Source organism: Eschrichtius robustus, chromosome 10, assembly GCF_028021215.1.
Source record: "Eschrichtius robustus isolate mEscRob2 chromosome 10, mEscRob2.pri, whole genome shotgun sequence".
In the NCBI taxonomy this organism is placed as follows: Eukaryota; Metazoa; Chordata; class Mammalia; order Artiodactyla; family Eschrichtiidae; genus Eschrichtius; species Eschrichtius robustus.
This window is the reverse complement of record NC_090833.1, coordinates 108873341-108890715: the sequence shown is the minus strand read 5'-3', so window position 1 is coordinate 108890715 and position 17375 is coordinate 108873341. Positions and strand designations below refer to the sequence as shown.

Below are 17375 nucleotides of genomic sequence, written 5' to 3'. Positions count from 1 at the left end.
ACCTCTTACCACGCTCCTACCTCACGCTCCACACTCCCACCAAATGAAACCACTCCAATTTCCCGAAATGTGCCGTGTGCTCCTATCCTCAGGAGCTTGCTCGTACTCTCCTTTCTGCCTGAAAAAATCTTCCTCTTCCCCACCTGACTAACTCAGACTCTTCCAGAGACTCTTTCCACCCACAAGGTACCTCTCTGGCATAGCCCTGGTTACTGCAGCAGCCCTACCAGCATTCCCGGTTCAAGCCTTCCCCGACAAGACCGCATCCTATGCAGGCTGATCTTTCTCACGCTTGATATCCATCTGACTCTTCCTGTGTGCAAAATATTTAATAGACCTCTATTACCTAAAGGGAAGCATCTGCCCTCGTTAGCCTGGCACTCTTCCTGGTTGTTGCTAAGATACTGACCCATGTGTTTCCCTAGTTTCCCTTGACTTCCTTCTCTGAGCACAACCCTCCACCATGTCTATCCAAATCCTATTAAAGTGAAGTAGCCTTTAAGATCCAGCTCAACACACACTTACTCCCTGAAGTCTGCCTTTATTTCTGGAGGGAAGAGAACTTCATATGGCTCTATCAACTCTTATTTCTTTCCTTCCTTAGACTCCCAAATTTCTCAAAGTTTATACCCATCACCTCACCAGACTTTCTTTCACTACCCTACCAACTGGCATTTGCTTCACCAAAACTAATCTCTTAAATCTCACACTAGTTTCCTTCTTGTTCAAACCCTTTTCTTTGTTCCTATTCTCCTTGGCCTTCTCTCATGCTTTGAACTACTAACCCTGAGCCCTGTCCTCTGCTTTCCACATGGGAAAGGCTATTTATCACAAGAACTGGAAGAGAGACGAGCATGTTTATAGACTACTGGAAAAAAGCCAGTAAAGAGAGACTGAAAATCAAGGAGGGAGGAGATGGAACTAAGAGCACAGACAGAAGAACGAATACAAGGAATACCTAGACCTCTCCCTGTCAGATGGGTAGTAACACAGATCCAGTCGGTGCGGGAAAAGGAAGGCTTGTGCAAGATCATCTGCACCGTCTTACCGGTTGGTATCTCTGGCCACATCCTCATAGACACTCTGCACCCCAATCTCCAGCCTTGTGCAGCCATAGGTCAACATATCACTTAAATGCCGCTTCATGCAATAATCTGGTCTGGTCTCAATAGTAATTCCGATGCACTTTGTGAGGCTTCTCTCAGAATATCTGTAGAGTAAAGTCAAAAAGTAAACAACTTGCCAAAGTTTTAGGACATTTGTTCTCATTTAAAGGATGTCTTCTTCTTGTCCTCCCGGCTCTAACCCAGTGGTTAAGAGCGTGGGCTCGGACTTCCCTGGTTGCGCAGTGGTTAAGAATCTGCCTGCCAATGCAGGGGACACGGGTTCGAACCCTGGTCCGGGTTCCCACATGCCGCGGAGCAACTAAGCCCGTGTGCCTCAACTACTGAGCCTGCGCTCTAGAGCCCACGAGCCACAACTACTGAAGCCCATGTGTCTAGAGCCCGTGCTCCGCAACAAGAGAAGCCACTGCAATAAGAAGCCCGCACACCGCAACGAAGAGTAGCCCCCGCTCACAGCAACTAGAAAAAGCCCACACGCAGCAACGAAGACCCAATTCAGCCAAAAATAAATAAAATAAGTAAAATAAATAAATATTAAAAAATAGTTAAAAAAAAAAAAAAAAAAAAGAGCGTGGGCTCTGGAGCCAGACTGTCTGAGTTCAAATCCTAACTATGCAAACAGGAAAGTTACTAACCTCCCTGTGCTTCGGTTTCATTATCTGCAAAATGAGGATAAGAGTCGCTATACCTCATGGGACTGACGTGACTGAGCCACCACAAAGTAATGTGATCATCACCATTATCGTTATTATTCTCCTGCAGTGTGCTGCAACCATAATCTCCTTGAAAGCAGGGATTTCAACTGTGAAAACCCTAATTTTCAATTCCTAGCAACGATTTTTCATGGACGTGAAAACCATCTGCATTATTTATTTTCCACTCCATATTTTAGAGTTATGGTAAATAAAAGAAAACAAACAAGGGGGGAGGGGAGGGTATGCATAATGATCATAGGAATAATTCAGATGAAATGTCTTCTATACTCACAAGTCTTTTTGTCAAGCCTATTAATCTTAGCAACAACTTACAAAATTAGGAATCATTTCTCTCCTTCACTAAAACCAGATATCAGAGTAGTGAGTACCACTTTAAATTTATTTATTTATTTATATAATTTATTTTGGCTGCGTTGGGTCTTTGTTGCTGCGTGCGGGCTTCCTCTAGTTGTGGCGAGCGGGGGCTGCTCTTCGTTGCAGTGTGCGGGCTTCTCTTGTTGTGGAGCATGGGCTCCTGACGCATGGGCCTCAGTAGTTGTGGCTTGCGGGCTCTAGAGCGCAGGCTCAGTAGTTGTGGCACACGGGCTTAGCTGCTCCGCGGCATGTGGGATCTTCCCGGACCAGGGCTCAAACCCATGTCCCCTGCACTGGCAGGCAGATTCTCAACCACTGCGCCACCAGGGAAGCCCATGAGTACCACTTTAGATTCAAGCTAGAATCTAGAAGAGGAAAATGACTTGCTAAGTGGTCTGCTGATGCGATGGAATAGGAACCATTACCTACAGAGGCCACTGCGGCCAAGCACGGCACTATATACTCCACATGCACTGAATGCTCCCGTTAGCTCTATGAAGTATGTCTTATTATCTCCATTTTACAGATAAAGAAACTGAAGTTCCTAAAGTGATTAAATACTTTGTCCAAGGGTACAGAGCTCATAAAATCCAAGTCAGGATTTGAAGGTAGGTCTGCCTGACTTCAAAACTCCTGCTCTGTGTTTCACTCTATCACATGGCTTGGACAATTCAGCATGGGACATCAGATCTGTCCTCTCTTCAACTTCTCCTAGAACGAAATAATTCTTCTCAGTGCACCCTTCTACAACTTTCTCAATTCTTCGGGCAGGGTGAGGGAAGCCTTTTTTTGCCACTTAATTTCCTTCTTTCCAAAGAAGCTCATAGCTTTTTTCTTGAAAAATAAAAATCATAAAATTTCCATAGTTTTGTAACTACTGTTCTCCTTTAAGTTCATTCATTCATAATTGTCAATAAAACTGACTTATCTAATTTAATAATAATTATTAAGACGGTTACGAATCACTGAACTGAAGGACTGATTCTGAAGTCTTTCACTCTAGACGTTCAAAGTCTTTACACTATTACCCTATTCCTAAGGTTTTATATAGGATTACTAGAGGCAGCAAGAACTAAAGGGAAACAACTAGTTTATAGTTACTAAACGATAAATCATAAGACAAAAAAGGGCACAGATCTTATCAAATCTTGCTTCTGACAGCTAGCTTCTCTGAAACAATCAGATCAGAAAGTCTCACGCCTCTCAAATAGGTGGGTCCCAAGGCATGCAGAATACATGTAACTCACCTTCTTCGAATACCAATTATTGTGTTTGAAGAAAACCATTGTTTTAAAAAATTAAGGGACTTCCCTGGTGGTCCAGTGGTTAGGAATCTGCCTTCCAGTTCAGGGGACGTGGGTTTGATCCTTGGTTGGGGGAACTAAGATCCCACATGCCGCGGGGCAACTAAGCCCGCACACCACAACTACTGAGCCTGCATGCTCTGGAGCCTGTGCCCCACAACTAGAGGGAAGCCTGTGCGCCACAACAAAAAAGATCCTGCGTGCCGCAACGAGGATCTTGCGTACTGCAGCCAAGACCCGACACAGCCAAATAAAATAAATAAATAAATATTTTTTAAAAAATTAAAAAAAAGAAAACACTAACGTATTATGGAGAAAGCATATTGCATGACAGCTGGAAAAAACCAAAAAGCAGAAAACTCTAAGTTTTGAGTATATTTAACAAAGTAAGTGAGAACATTTTACAGTCAGGCATTCCAAAATTGTATCATAAAACCTCTCCATTCACTGATATTTTTATAAAACCCACAGTATTTCCTCGGACTTCCCTGGTGGTCCAGTGGTTAAGACTCCATGTTCCCAATGCTGGGGGCATGGGTTCAACCCCTGGTCAGGGAACAAAGATCCTACGTGCTGCAAGGCACAGCCAATAAATAAATAAATAAGTAAACACAAACAAACAAACAAAACAAAAAAACAACCCACAGTATTTCCTAAAAGGATGCCATTAAGTTATCAGCAAAGTTGGCAGCACAACAGTACCTTGCATTACTAAAACTAGAGGACAGGCAACTGCACAGATGGGAATTCGTCTAGAGGAAAGAGAAATCCACTAGCTAATCTCTATTGCACAGATCATCAAAGGCCCAAGCAAGACTGATAGAGAAAGCTGCTGCGAGGATGATAAGGTCTCTTCATAAGTAGTTAGAATGTAGTACAGGACACAGAGGCAAACCTTATTCGCAAACAATAATTTAACTCCATTTCAAAAGTGTCTTTCCTCTTGGGGAAAATGTCATTACCTTTTGCAGGAGCAGAAATGGAGGAACAAAAAATAACTCAAGTTTTTAAAAGCCAATATTTTCTATTTACCACTATCTTTCTTTCAGAATTGTATTTTCATCTGAAAAGCAATTAAGCAGAAATTCCTATCAAATTTGAGCAAAAATAATGGAGTATTTTCTAAAGAACAGAATATAAGGTCATCTTATACAGTATAAGATCATTTTTTAAAGGATTTTTGTTAATGCTATATTTAGTTCTACATATCACTAATTCTTGCCTCTTCATTAAAGAGAGATGTAAAGGTATCAATATGATTGGTTTTTCAAAATATTGCAAATATGTTCATAAAGGCTGTCAACTAATCTAAGCAAAATATCTGAGCTGGCATTTTATGGCCTGCTATAACCCGCCACACTGTTTAGACAGCCATCCGACAGTGTGGCTCTCCTTTACTACCGAGTTCAACTACCATACAGTTGGGGAGCGGGGAAAGTCAGATTTGTTAAATTCTTGGGCGTTTACGAAATGTACCAAATTTTCCAACCCTGATCATGAGCTTCTAAGAGACAAAGCCAGGACTTGTACCCAGGTCTTCTGATTCCAATTCCACTTCTCTTTTTGTGGCATTATAGGGTCATTTTAAATAAGCCTAAACGTCACCACTGTGGGGCTATGTTGAATCCTACACGTTTCTGTATGCCATAGGACTGGCACCAACTATAAAAGATGCTAATGTTCTCTGTGAAGCATAACTTAAGCCAATAACTTATGCTGACAGCATTTTTTTTTAACTGGGGGGTTGGGGCTGGGAGGGGGTGGGAGATGGGACAGTAACCTGGGAATATAAAAGCAAATAAAAACCAAACGCTACCCAGACTTCAAAACAAAGCTCAAATACATTTCTCCTGCCATGACATCTTCCCAGCGCCTCTCAGTAACTCTGCGCTCTCATTCCTGAAGTACCTTGCCCATACTCTGAACAGAGTTTGTCTTGTTATTTGTGGCTATGCCTGTCTATCCACCTAGACAGGAAGCTCCTGGAAGGCAGTAGGCTCGTATACATTTAGAGGTAAGGGCTTCAGCACTAAAAACTCTCCTTCAATATAAAAATTACAAATATGAAGAATGAGTAAATGAATGAGGCATAACCGAAGACATAGGAGGTCTCTCTCTACTCCCATAGCGGTCTCTAGCTAATTCTACTGGTTACCTTTCCTCTTGCAAATAGTTAACCCTAAAAGTTGCTTAACACTAGGCCAGGTAATCTACAGAAAGTAAAGATACGGTAGTTCTCGTCCCAGAGATGCTCAACAGTCTAGCTGCAGGGATAAGACACACAGCTAAAGCCAAGAACCACTTAAGAACAAAGAGTCAGAAGTGGCAGATATATAACTGGATAGATATGATTTCTTGGAAAGCATGCTTCTATTTCTGGAAGGAAGAAAGTGACCTATAAAAGTGACATCTGTTATTACTTACTGTCCCTTCACACTAAGGTCCCAACCAGGGGGACACTGAAGAAAGACGATGTGAAGGTCTCTTTGTTATCTTCTGTAAACGGTCTCTGATTCACTCCAAGAAGGCTGTGGCATCAAAGAACACTTCTGATTACTATTAATCTCCTGAAGTCCTCTCTAAAACCTCTGTCATTAATTAAGTTGGATGTGTCTTGCTTTAGATTTCCTGTGTGAAATCTCACTAGAGGTCTAAGCCCAAATTTCTGAGAGTTTTATGGACCCTTTCCTACATGGACATCCCTCTATCTCAAACTCAACCTGCTCAAACCAGATCACAACGTAAATATTTGTAATATGTAGATGAAATATTGATTTTCATTAATCACAATGTACAAACTCTTTTGCATCTGCAGTCTCAAAATGAGTAAGGAGAATTTATAAACTTCTTTGGACAGCCAAAGATTTTTTTGACTTGCCAAATAACATCTGGGGTGATTGGTGTAATTCCTCAGTAGTACCACAGAACACATGCTTTTTTTGGGGGGGGGGGCAGGGTGGTGCGGGGGCTATAATCATATCTGGAAAATATCTCAAAAAAATTTTATGTTCTGTATAATGCTGTGCTAGCGATATTCCAAACTTAAGAATGACTGAGTTGAATGTTTGAGAATTTAAAAATAACTATCTTTTTCCTTCTGAGATGGTGGTCAAGTTTGCTTCCTGGATATTGGCAGTTACGTCAAGAGGGTCTACAACATAAGGTTCTGCCCAACACAAACTGAGGAAACAGACAGGAACAGAAGTTCAATTTTTAAATGAGTACAACCTATGAAAAACTCACCCGGTAACATAGCTTAGAGAGTAATCAGGGACCTTTGGTCCCTTATCATGCTAGTTGACAAGGTTTAAGATATATGAAAAACAACCCTTAACAGTTTCGGTTTTGATTCTTTCAGTAGCCGACAAGAATGCTACCATTTTATACTCCTAATCAGACAGCTGAAGAGCCAACAGCAATGTACTATTAATAGAAAAAAACAATCATGGTTATTACACATTCTTTTAATATTCTATTCACATTCAAATTTAAGGGCTATATACATAAATGCATTATAGAAAAGTTGTCATTGTCCGAAAGTGACTGCTAGATGAAAAATAACCTTCAAGCACATCTTTTAGATAAAAATTCCCATTCCAATAGAAATCTTCAAAGCATGCAACGTCACAGAAAGAAGTAACTTTAGAAATAATATAGTCTGCCTCCTCATTAATAATGTAAGATAATAAAAGAAATAAGTCTGGAACCTAATTCTTAATGCACAGTTCTTCCCACTGCACTCATTTAACAATGTTTTTTAAGTACAGTAAGTCCCCTACATACAAACGAGTTCCATTCCGAGAGCACATTCATAAGTCCAATTTGTTCGTAAGTCCAACAAAATTAGCCTAGGTACCCAACTTTTACAGATAATGCCAGACACATGAACTAACTTACGTGACTGGACACGCAAACGCATGTTCAAATCTTTGAAAATTCGCAACTTGAAGGTTCGTATGTAGGGGACTTACTATACCTTCTCTCCTCAAGGAATTGTGTTAGATATGACAGACTCTCTCTCTCAAGAATACATTCCCTATTAAAGGATATAGAAAAAATGTATTGCACAGAATTAGACAATAATGGTATTCAGTAAAACCATTACTCTTGGCTACTGAAAACCAAAGTGAGGGAGTGACTAAATTGGTAGATGCAAATATTAATGGTATCTAATGTTAACAGATTAAACATTCCAATTAAAAGGCAGACATTGTCAAAATGGATAAAAAAACAAGACCCAACTACTGTAGACTTCCATAAAACTGCCAACTAGACTGTTAAAAGAAACACAGTTTCAATACAGAGATACATATGGGTGGAAAGTAAATGGATGGGAAAAGATACTACATAGGGAAAACAGTAAGTATGTAAAAGCTGTAATGGCTAATTTAACATCAAAAAAAGGAAACTTCAAGACCAGAAATAAAGGACATTTCATAATGATAAAAAGGTAACTTCATATTGATAAAAAGTTCATACACCAGGAAAATATATCAATCATAAATGTGCATATCCCTCAAGCAGATCTTCAAAATAAATGAAGTAAAAACTAATATAACTAAAAGGAGAAATAGATAATTCTTCAATCATAGTTGGATATTTTAATCTCTCTTTCTCTCTTTGCAACTGATAGAACTACACAGAAAAAAAAACAAAACAAACCAACCCCAAGACAAGGACCAACTGAACAACACTATCTACCACTTTGACTGAATTGATATTTATAGAACATTACATCCAACAACTGCAGAATACACATTCTATCAAATATACATAGTTTGTTCACCAAGATGGACCATATATGCTGAGCCACAAAATAAGCCTCAATAAAAAAACTTTAAGAAATTGAAACTGTATAGAATAGACCCTCTCTGACCAATATGGAATTAAATTAGAAATCAATGACATTAAGAAATCAAGAAAAACTCCAAGTTTTGGGAAATTTAGAAATTAAACAATCCATTTGTATATAATCCATGGGTCAAAATACAAACAATTTTAGGAAACATTTTGAACTGAATAATAATTAAAATACAACATATTAAAATTTGTGGGATTCAGCCAAAGCAGTGCTTAAGGGAAAACTTTAAAGCTTTAAATACTTACATTAGAAAAGAAGAAAGGTCTATAGTGATAAGTTTCTATACCTTACTTAAGCATAGAAAGAGTAAAGGAAATCCAAAGCAAGTAGAAGATGATAATAAAAATAAAAGCAGAACTATATTAAGTAGAGGACATAAACAAAACCAAAGGTTAGTTCTTTACAAAGAACAACAAAATTGATAAACCTTAACTAGACTAATAAAGAAAAAAAAGAGAGAACACAGGTAATCAATATCAGGATTGAAGGAGGGATGGATCACTAACATCCTACAGGCATTAAAAACAAAATAAGGGAACATTATGAACAACTTAATACCAAAAAGTTTGACAATTTGGATAAATCAAATTCCTTGGAAAATATAATTTACCAAAACAGACACAGAAGAAACAGAAAATTTGAATATCCCTTTATCTATTAAAGGAATTGAATTAATCATCTAAGACCCTCCCATAAAGAAACTCCAGTCTTGGATAGTTTTACTGTTGAGTTCTAGCAACACTTACAGAAGAAATAATATTCATCTTACATGAACTCTTTCAGAAAATAGAGGAGGAAACACTTCATAAGTTGTTTTATAGGGCCAGCATAACACTAAAACCAAAACCTGACAAGGAAGTTACATAAAAGGAAATCACAGACTGCCATCCCTCAAGAACAAAATCCTTTACAAAGTCTTAGAAAGGTGAATCCAGTGATATATAAAAAGAAAAATACATTTTGACCAAATAGGGTTTATCTTAGGAATGCAAGGTTAGTTTAACATTAAAAGATCAATCAAAGTGATATATATTATCAGAATAAAGAAGGAAAATCATATGATCATTTAAATACAGACAAAGAAATCATTAGACAAATGAGTTAATGATAAAAAACTCTTAGCAAAATTCTTCAATCTGATAAAGGTATCTACAAAAAAAACTCACAAGTAACACTGTACTTAACACTGCAATATTAAATGTTTTCCCTGTATTATTGGGAATAAGACAGAGACTCACTCTCACCACTTCTATTTAACACTGTACAGAATGTCCTAGCTGTTGCAATAAGGCAAGAAAAAGAAAAGCATGCAAATCCAAAAGGAAAAATTAAAACTCATTGTATTTGCAGATTATACGATTGTTGTTGAAGAAAATCCCAGCAAATTTACAAAAACAACTTTTAGAACTAAGTAGTGAATTTATAGTAAGGTCATATGATATAAGGTTAATATACAAAAATCAACCATGTATCTAGATACTAGCTGCAAACAATTTGAAAATACAATTTTTAAAAATTTCATTTAATATAGCATCAACAAAATACTTTGAAATAAATTTAACAAAAAGCTTACAAAATATCCAAACTGAAGATTGCTAAGAGAAATTAGAAAACACTTAAGGAAACTAGGAGATAGACTATGTTCATAAACTGGAAAACAATATTGTTAAATGGTAATTTTCTCAAAATTGTGCTATAGTTTAAAAACAATCCCAATCCTATCACACTTTTTATTTTTATTTACTCATTTTTTTAAACATCTTTACTGGAATATAATTGTTTTACAATGCTGTGTTAGTTTCTGCTGTATAACAAAGTGAATCAGTTATATGTATACTTACATCCCCATATCCCCTCCCTCTTGCGCCTCCCTCCCACTCCCCCATTCCACCCTGCTAGGTGATCACAAAGCACCGAGCTGATCTCCCTGTGCTATGCAGCTGCTTCCTACTAGCTATTTTACATTTGGTAGTGTATATATGTCAATGCTACTCTTTCACTTCATCCCAGCTTACCCTTCCCCCTCCCCGTGTCCTCCAATTCATTCTCTACGTCTGCATCTTTATTCCTGTCCTACCCCTAGGTTCATCAGAACCCTTTTTTTTTTTTTTTAGATTCCATATATATGTGTTAGCATACAACATTTGTTTTTCTCTTTCTGACTTACTTCACTCTGTATGACAGACTCTAGGTCCATCCACCTCACTACAAATAACTCAATTTCATTTTTTTGTATAGCTGAGTAATATTCCATTGTATATACGTGCCACATCTTCTTTATCCATTCATCTGCCGATGGACACTTAGGTTGCTTCCATATCCTGGCTATTGTAAATAGAGCTGCAATGAACATTGTGGTACATGACTCTTTTTGAATTATGGTTTTCTCAGGGTATATGCCCAGTAGTGGGACTGCTGGGTCATATGGTAGTTCTATTTGTAGTTTTTTAAGGAACCTCCATACTGTTTTCCATAGTGGCTGTATCAATTTACATTCCCACCAACAGTGCAAGAGGGTTCCCTTTTCTCCACACCCTCTCCAGCATTTATTGTTTGTAGATTTTTTGATGATGGCCATTCTAACCAGTGTGAGATGATACCTCATTGTAGTTTTGATTTGCATTTCTCTAATGATTAATGATGTTGAGCATTCTTTCATGTCTTTGTTGGCAATCTGTACATCTTCTTTGGAGAAATGTCTATTTAGGTCTTCTGCCCATTTTTGGATTGGGTTGCTTGTTTTTTTGATATTGAGCTGCATGAGCTGCTTGTATATTTTGGAGATGAATCCTTTGTCAGTTGCTTCATTTGCAAATATTTTCTTCCATTCTGAGGATTGTCTTTTCATCTTGTTTATGGTTACCTTTGCTGTGCAAAAGCATTTAAGTTTCATTAGGTCCCATGTGTTTATTTTTGCTTTTATTTCCATTCCTCTAGGAGGTGGGTCAAAAAGGATCTTGCTGTGATTTATGTCAAAGTGTTCTCTATGTTTTCCTCTAAGAGTTTTATAGTGTCTGGCCTTACATTTAGGTCTTTAATCCAGTTTGAGTTTAGTTAGGGAGTGTTCTAATTTCATTCTTTTACATGTAGCTGTCCAGTTTTCCCAGCACCACTTATTGAACAGGCTGTCTTTTCTCCATTCTATATTCTTGCCTCCTTTGTCAAAGATACAGTGACCATACGTGCGTGGGTTTATCTCTGGGCTTTCTATCCTGTTCCATTGATCTATATTTCTGTTTTTGTGCCAGTACCATACTGTCTTTTTTTTTTAACATCTTTATTGGAGTATAATTGCTTTACAATGTTGTGTTAGTTTCTGCTGTATAACAAAGTGAATCAGCTATATGTATACATATATCCCCATATCCCCTCCCTCTTGCATCTCCCTCCAACCCATACTGTCTTGATTACTGTAGCTTTGTAGTATAGTCTGAAGTCAGGGAGCCTGATTCCTCCAGCTCTGTTTTTCTTTCTCAAGATTGCTTTTGCTGTTCGGGGTCTTTTGTGTTTCCATACAAACAGTAAAATTTTTTGTTCTAGTTCTGTGAAAAATGCCATTGGTAGCTTGACAGGGATTGCACTGAATCTGTAGATTGCTTTGGGTAGTACAGTCATTTTCACAATGTTGATTCTTCCAATCCAGGAACATGGTATATCTCTCCATCTGTCTGTATCGTCTTTAATTTCTTTCATCAGTGTCTTATAGTTGTCTGCAAACAGGTGTTTTGTCTCCTTAGGAAGATTTATTCCTAGGTATTTTATTCTTTTTGTTGCAATGGTAAATGGGATTGTTTCTTTAATTTCTCTTACAGATTTTTCATTGTTAGTGTATAGGAATGCAAGAGATTTCTGTGCATTAATTTTGTATCCTGCTACTTTACCAAATTCACTGATTAGCTCTAGTAGTTTTCTGGTAGCATCTTTAGGATTCTCTATGTATAGTATCATGTCATCTGTAAACAGTGACAGTTTTACATCTTCTTTTCCGATTTGGATTCCTTTTATTTCTTTTTCTTCTCTGATTGCTGTGGCTAAAACTTCCAAAACTATGTTGAATAATAGCAGTGATAGTGGGCAACCTTGTTTTGTTCCTGATCTTTGAGGAAATGGTTTCAGTTTTTCACCATTGAGAACTATGTTGGCTGTGGGTTTGTCATATATGGCCTTTATTATGTTGAGGTAGGTTCCCTCTATGCCCGCTTTCTGGAGAGTGTTTATCATAAATAATTTTATCATTGAATTTTGTCGAAAGCTTTTTCTGCATCTATTGAGATGATCATATGGTTTTTATCCTTCAGTTTGTTAATATGGATATCACACTTTATAATAGAAATTGACAAGCATAAACTTTATATAGAAAGGCAAAGAACCTAAAATATCCAAAGCAATCTTGAAAAACAATGACAGAGTTAGAAGACTTATACTACTTCAAGGTATACTATAAAACTACAATAATCAGGACTGTGGTACTGGCATAAAGACAAAAACACATCAACGGAACAGAAGTGAGTACAGTCCCAAATTTATATAGTCAATTGATTTTTTTAAAAATTAATTTATTTTATTTATTTTTGGCTGCACAGGGTCTTTGTTGCTGCGTGTGGGTTTTCTCTAGTTGCAGTGAGTGGGGACTACTCTTCGTTGCAGTGCGCTGGCCTCTCATTGCGGTGGCTTCTCTCGTTGCGGAGTATGGGCTCTAGGCGCACGGGCGTCAGTAGTTGTGGCTTGCAAGCTCTAGAGCGCAGGCTCAGTAGTTGTGGTGCACGGGCTTAGTTGCTCCACGGCAGGTGGGATCTTCTGGGACCAGGGCTTGAACCCATGTCCCTGCACTGGCAGGCGGATTCTTAACCACTGCGCCACCAGGGAAGCCCTAGCCAATTGATTTTTGACAAAGGTGCCAATACAATCTATATAGGAAAGGGAAGTTTTAAAACAAGTAATGTTGAAACAATAAGGTATGTATATGGAAAAAAAGAAACCTTGACTCTTACCTCACACTATACATAAAATATTAAATCAAGATGGATCATAAGCCTATGTATGAAAGCTAAAACTATAACTAGAAGAGAACACAGGAAAATATCTTTTTGCCTTGTGAGTAGGCAAAGGTTTGTGAGAGATAATACGAAAAGCAGTAATTATGAAAGAAAAAATTGCTAAATTAGACTTTACCAAAACAAAATACTCTGCTCAAATATATTAACATAATGAACAGTCAAGCCACAGACTGGGTTTTCATATTTGTAAAATATAGATCTAACAAAGGACTAGAATCCAGGATGTATAATAGCCCAATAAAAAATGGGCAAAAGATTTTAACACACACTTCACAAAGGAAATATATATAGAAAGCATAAGCACATAATAAAGTGCTCAACATCATTAGTCATCAGAAAAATGCAAATTAAAACCACAGTTAAACCCACAACACACCCACTAGAATGGCTAAACTTACAAAGACTGACAACACCTTATGCTGGTGGGATGTGGAACAAATGAACACTCATACATTACTGGTAGGAGTAAAAATGGTACAACCACTTTGGGAAAATGTCTGGCAGTTTTAAAACTAAACATATGATGTAGCAATTCCACTTCCAGTTATTACCCAAGAGAAATAAATACATATACTCACAAAAAGACTTATATAAGTATGTTCACTGAAGTTTTATCATAATAGCTACAAACTGGAAACAGCTCAGCTATCCAACAACAGAATGGATAAACAAACTGTGCTCTATGCATACAACGGAATCCTACCCAGCACTAAAACGGTAACGGCTACTGAAATACCCAACATGGATGAATCTCTAAATATAACGCTCGGTGAAAGACGCCTTACACTAAAGAGTATATGCTATATGGTTCCATTCATATGATGTTTTAGAACAGGCAAAACTAATCTATGAAAGGGAAAAAATGAGAAGACTGGCTGCTTCTGGGAGGTGCAGGTGAGGATTTACGGGGAGGAGACAGGAGGAAACTTTCTGGGATGATGGTAATGTTCTATATCTTAGTATGCTTTTGTTGCACAGGTATATGCATTTGTTAGAACTCATCGAAGAGTACCCATAAGACCTGTGCATTTCACAGTATGTAAATTTACTTGAAAAGAAAATATTACAAACAGTGAACTAGCTAATGATGTGCAAATGCACGTATTTGGGGAGAAGTGTACCGAAGTCTGCAGCCTGCTTTGAAATGCGTTAAAATAAATAAATAAATAAATAAAAAGAAGGAGTGATGGATAGACAGAGGAATGGCTAGTTGGATAAGTATGTGATAAAGCAAACACTGTAGAACCTAGGTGACAGGTATGTGATGTTCACTGGAAATTTGTTTGTTTCAAATAAAATGTTGGAAGAAAAACAACTAATATCACCTCTTTTTATGATGACTAAGATTGTATCCTAGGTTGGACTGCCAATGTTAAGGATCCTGGTCACCATCTATGAAAATCTGATTACCAAAGAAGTAAAAGTGATCAACCATATAAAGTGAGGGGCGGGGATGGGGAGGGTATTAGAGCCAAAGCCCAGACATCCAGGAGGTTCTGAGGCCTGCCAGAAATAAGGCCAGGGCAGCAAGGCAGGAGACAGCCACTTTCAGGCCTTCTTAGGTTGCTTTGCTTTCTTCATTCCTCTGCAAGTCTATGAAATTATCTTCCAGGCCTGGGACCCAGCATTACCTAGCACTCTAGCTTTTCCAAGACAGAGAAGGACATAGTTGGAGGATTTAAAGTCATTGATGGAGGGGGAAAAAAAGAGGAAGCAACAGAACTGAATTAAAAATTCCACAGGGAGAAGGTATGACTCACCTACTTCTTGGTGGGTAACTACCCTTTTAAATTGCATCTTGTGAAAACAGCCAAGGAGCATTAAAAATTGAATGCAAAACTGCTTCTGGGCAAGGCTGATTAAAAAAGAAACTATTTTAAAAGGTTGTTTTGAGATATTTGGCAACATTTGCATTCTGGTGAACGGCTGACTCAGATCCCACTGCCGGTCCTTTTCACCTCCAGAGCTATGATTTTTAGAGGATGATAGTCACCAGTAACTGATGCTCTCTGGAGATTACTGCGGTCTCAGTCTAGCTGATAGTAATGAGTGATTATCACTTTGCTTGATTTAATGAGCCTTCACAGAAATCATACCTGCTTTGTCCTTGACCTCTCTGCTCACTCAGCTTTCCAATGTTTCCATCTGCAAGGATATAACACACTGCTTGTTACTAACCTGCCATAAATAACAACCAAGTTCACCTTGTTAGGGCTTTTCCTTACCCTAACTCTTAATCTTTTAAGAAGAAAGCAAAACTTTAACCAGATGACACACACGATAGCAAAGCAGAGACACACTCGAGCTGATAGTAGAACTTGAACAAATTCTTTGTTCGAACAAATTCGAACAAAGACTTTTAACCTTAAACACGGTTGACTCATCTGTCACAATACGTAACTTTTAACTTAATTTAAAATTAATCTTAAAATAAAACCCCACCTAGGGACTTCCCTGGTGGCGCAGTGGTTAAGAATCCACCTGCCAATGCAGGGACACGGGTTTGAGCCCTGGTCCAGGAAGATCCACCTGCCGCAGAGCAACTAAGCCCATGTGTCACAACTACTGAGCCTGCGCTCTAGAGCCTGTGAGCCACAACTACTGAGTCCACGTGCCACAACTACCGAAGCCTGCGCGCCTAGAGCCCTTGCTCTGCAACGACAGAAGCCACCGCAATGAGAAGCCCGCGCACCGCAACAAAGAGCAGCTCCCGCTCGCCGCAACTAGAGAAAGCCCGTGCACAGCAACGAAGACCCAACGCAGCCAAAAATAAATAAAATAAATAAATTTATTAAAAACAACAACAACAACAAAAAACACCCCACCTATGCCAAGCTTGTCAAAGTCAGTATTACATCTGTGTAGTTGTACTAGTATCAACTACTAGTAAAATAAACATGAAATTCATCACCTTACCTCTGAGAGAGGTGGGTCACGCTGGGTAACCCAAACAGTTTTCATGAATACCCTCTGTGCAAGAGGACTGAGAGAACAGCAAGGTAAATATCTCATCCAAAAATTTTGAAGAAAACATTATGTTCAAAACACAGTATCTCTGGGCTGCTCTACATTTTGCAAAGATGTCAACATTTGAAAATAGTTTTCTATGTCTCTATAATACAAACCAGACAACTATTTCTTCAAATTATACAAAGCTTCCCTGAAAAACAAATACCAACTCTATTATAGGGAATTGGCAGTAAAAATTTACCTCAACAAAGCAAACAAGATACCACAAATTGGTTTTTCCAGATAATCTCATAAAAGTATAGAGACCAGGAGTAAAAAAGCAAAACATGTCGAATGTGGGTTGGCAGGATTCAGTGTAGCATTTATGGATGGTTTCATGGCTCCCAGATTGTACTTTTATTACTTCCCGAGAGCCATTCATGATATTTGTTGCAATGAAGGCTCAAATCCCATAAAAATTTTTATCTGAAAGTAAAGTGTTTGTTGCCCCCTTGAGGTAAATTCAAGAACAGAAACAAAACAACACCAGCTCTGCCTAGTCCATTAGAGAAAGAGGTTTGCTTCTCCAAAGGGCTTTTTCTACACACATACCATAATCGCAAGTTATAATAAAACTATTTTCACCTGGAAAAAAAAAAGGCAATTTACAAACACCACTAGACACTGCACCATTTCTGCAAAAATAAAGATAAAACTTCACACAAAGAATATAGCAAATATTTTAAAGTTTCAGTTGATGAGATGTCAGACTAACTGCATCCTAAAAATTCATTATGCAGATCTTCAGTTGGCCTAGCTCACATGACCCGGGGGACCCAAACTGTAGACTGAAAAGCTTTGCAGCAAACTTTCATGGGGGTGGGAGGGGCGGGACAAGTCCAAGATATTTATGGCTCAAATCCACATACTGTGCAAGGTCTGCAACATGAGAACAGCTGCACTGAGAAAAAAATATATAATACATAAGCATGGGTAGGAAAATATGATGG

The 17375-nt window shown here is 38.2% G+C and overlaps 1 protein-coding gene across 2 annotated transcripts in view; it reads right to left on the bottom strand.

Moving 5' to 3' along the window:
• ELP3 (elongator acetyltransferase complex subunit 3) overlaps positions 1–17375 on the bottom strand; it is a 107875-nt gene that overhangs the window by 63052 nt on the left and 27448 nt on the right. For both annotated transcript variants that reach the window (XM_068553251.1, XM_068553252.1), the window contains one exon: positions 1049–1210. In XM_068553251.1, the coding sequence (XP_068409352.1) occupies positions 1049–1210 (162 nt within the window). The remainder of the gene's footprint in view (positions 1–1048; positions 1211–17375) is intronic.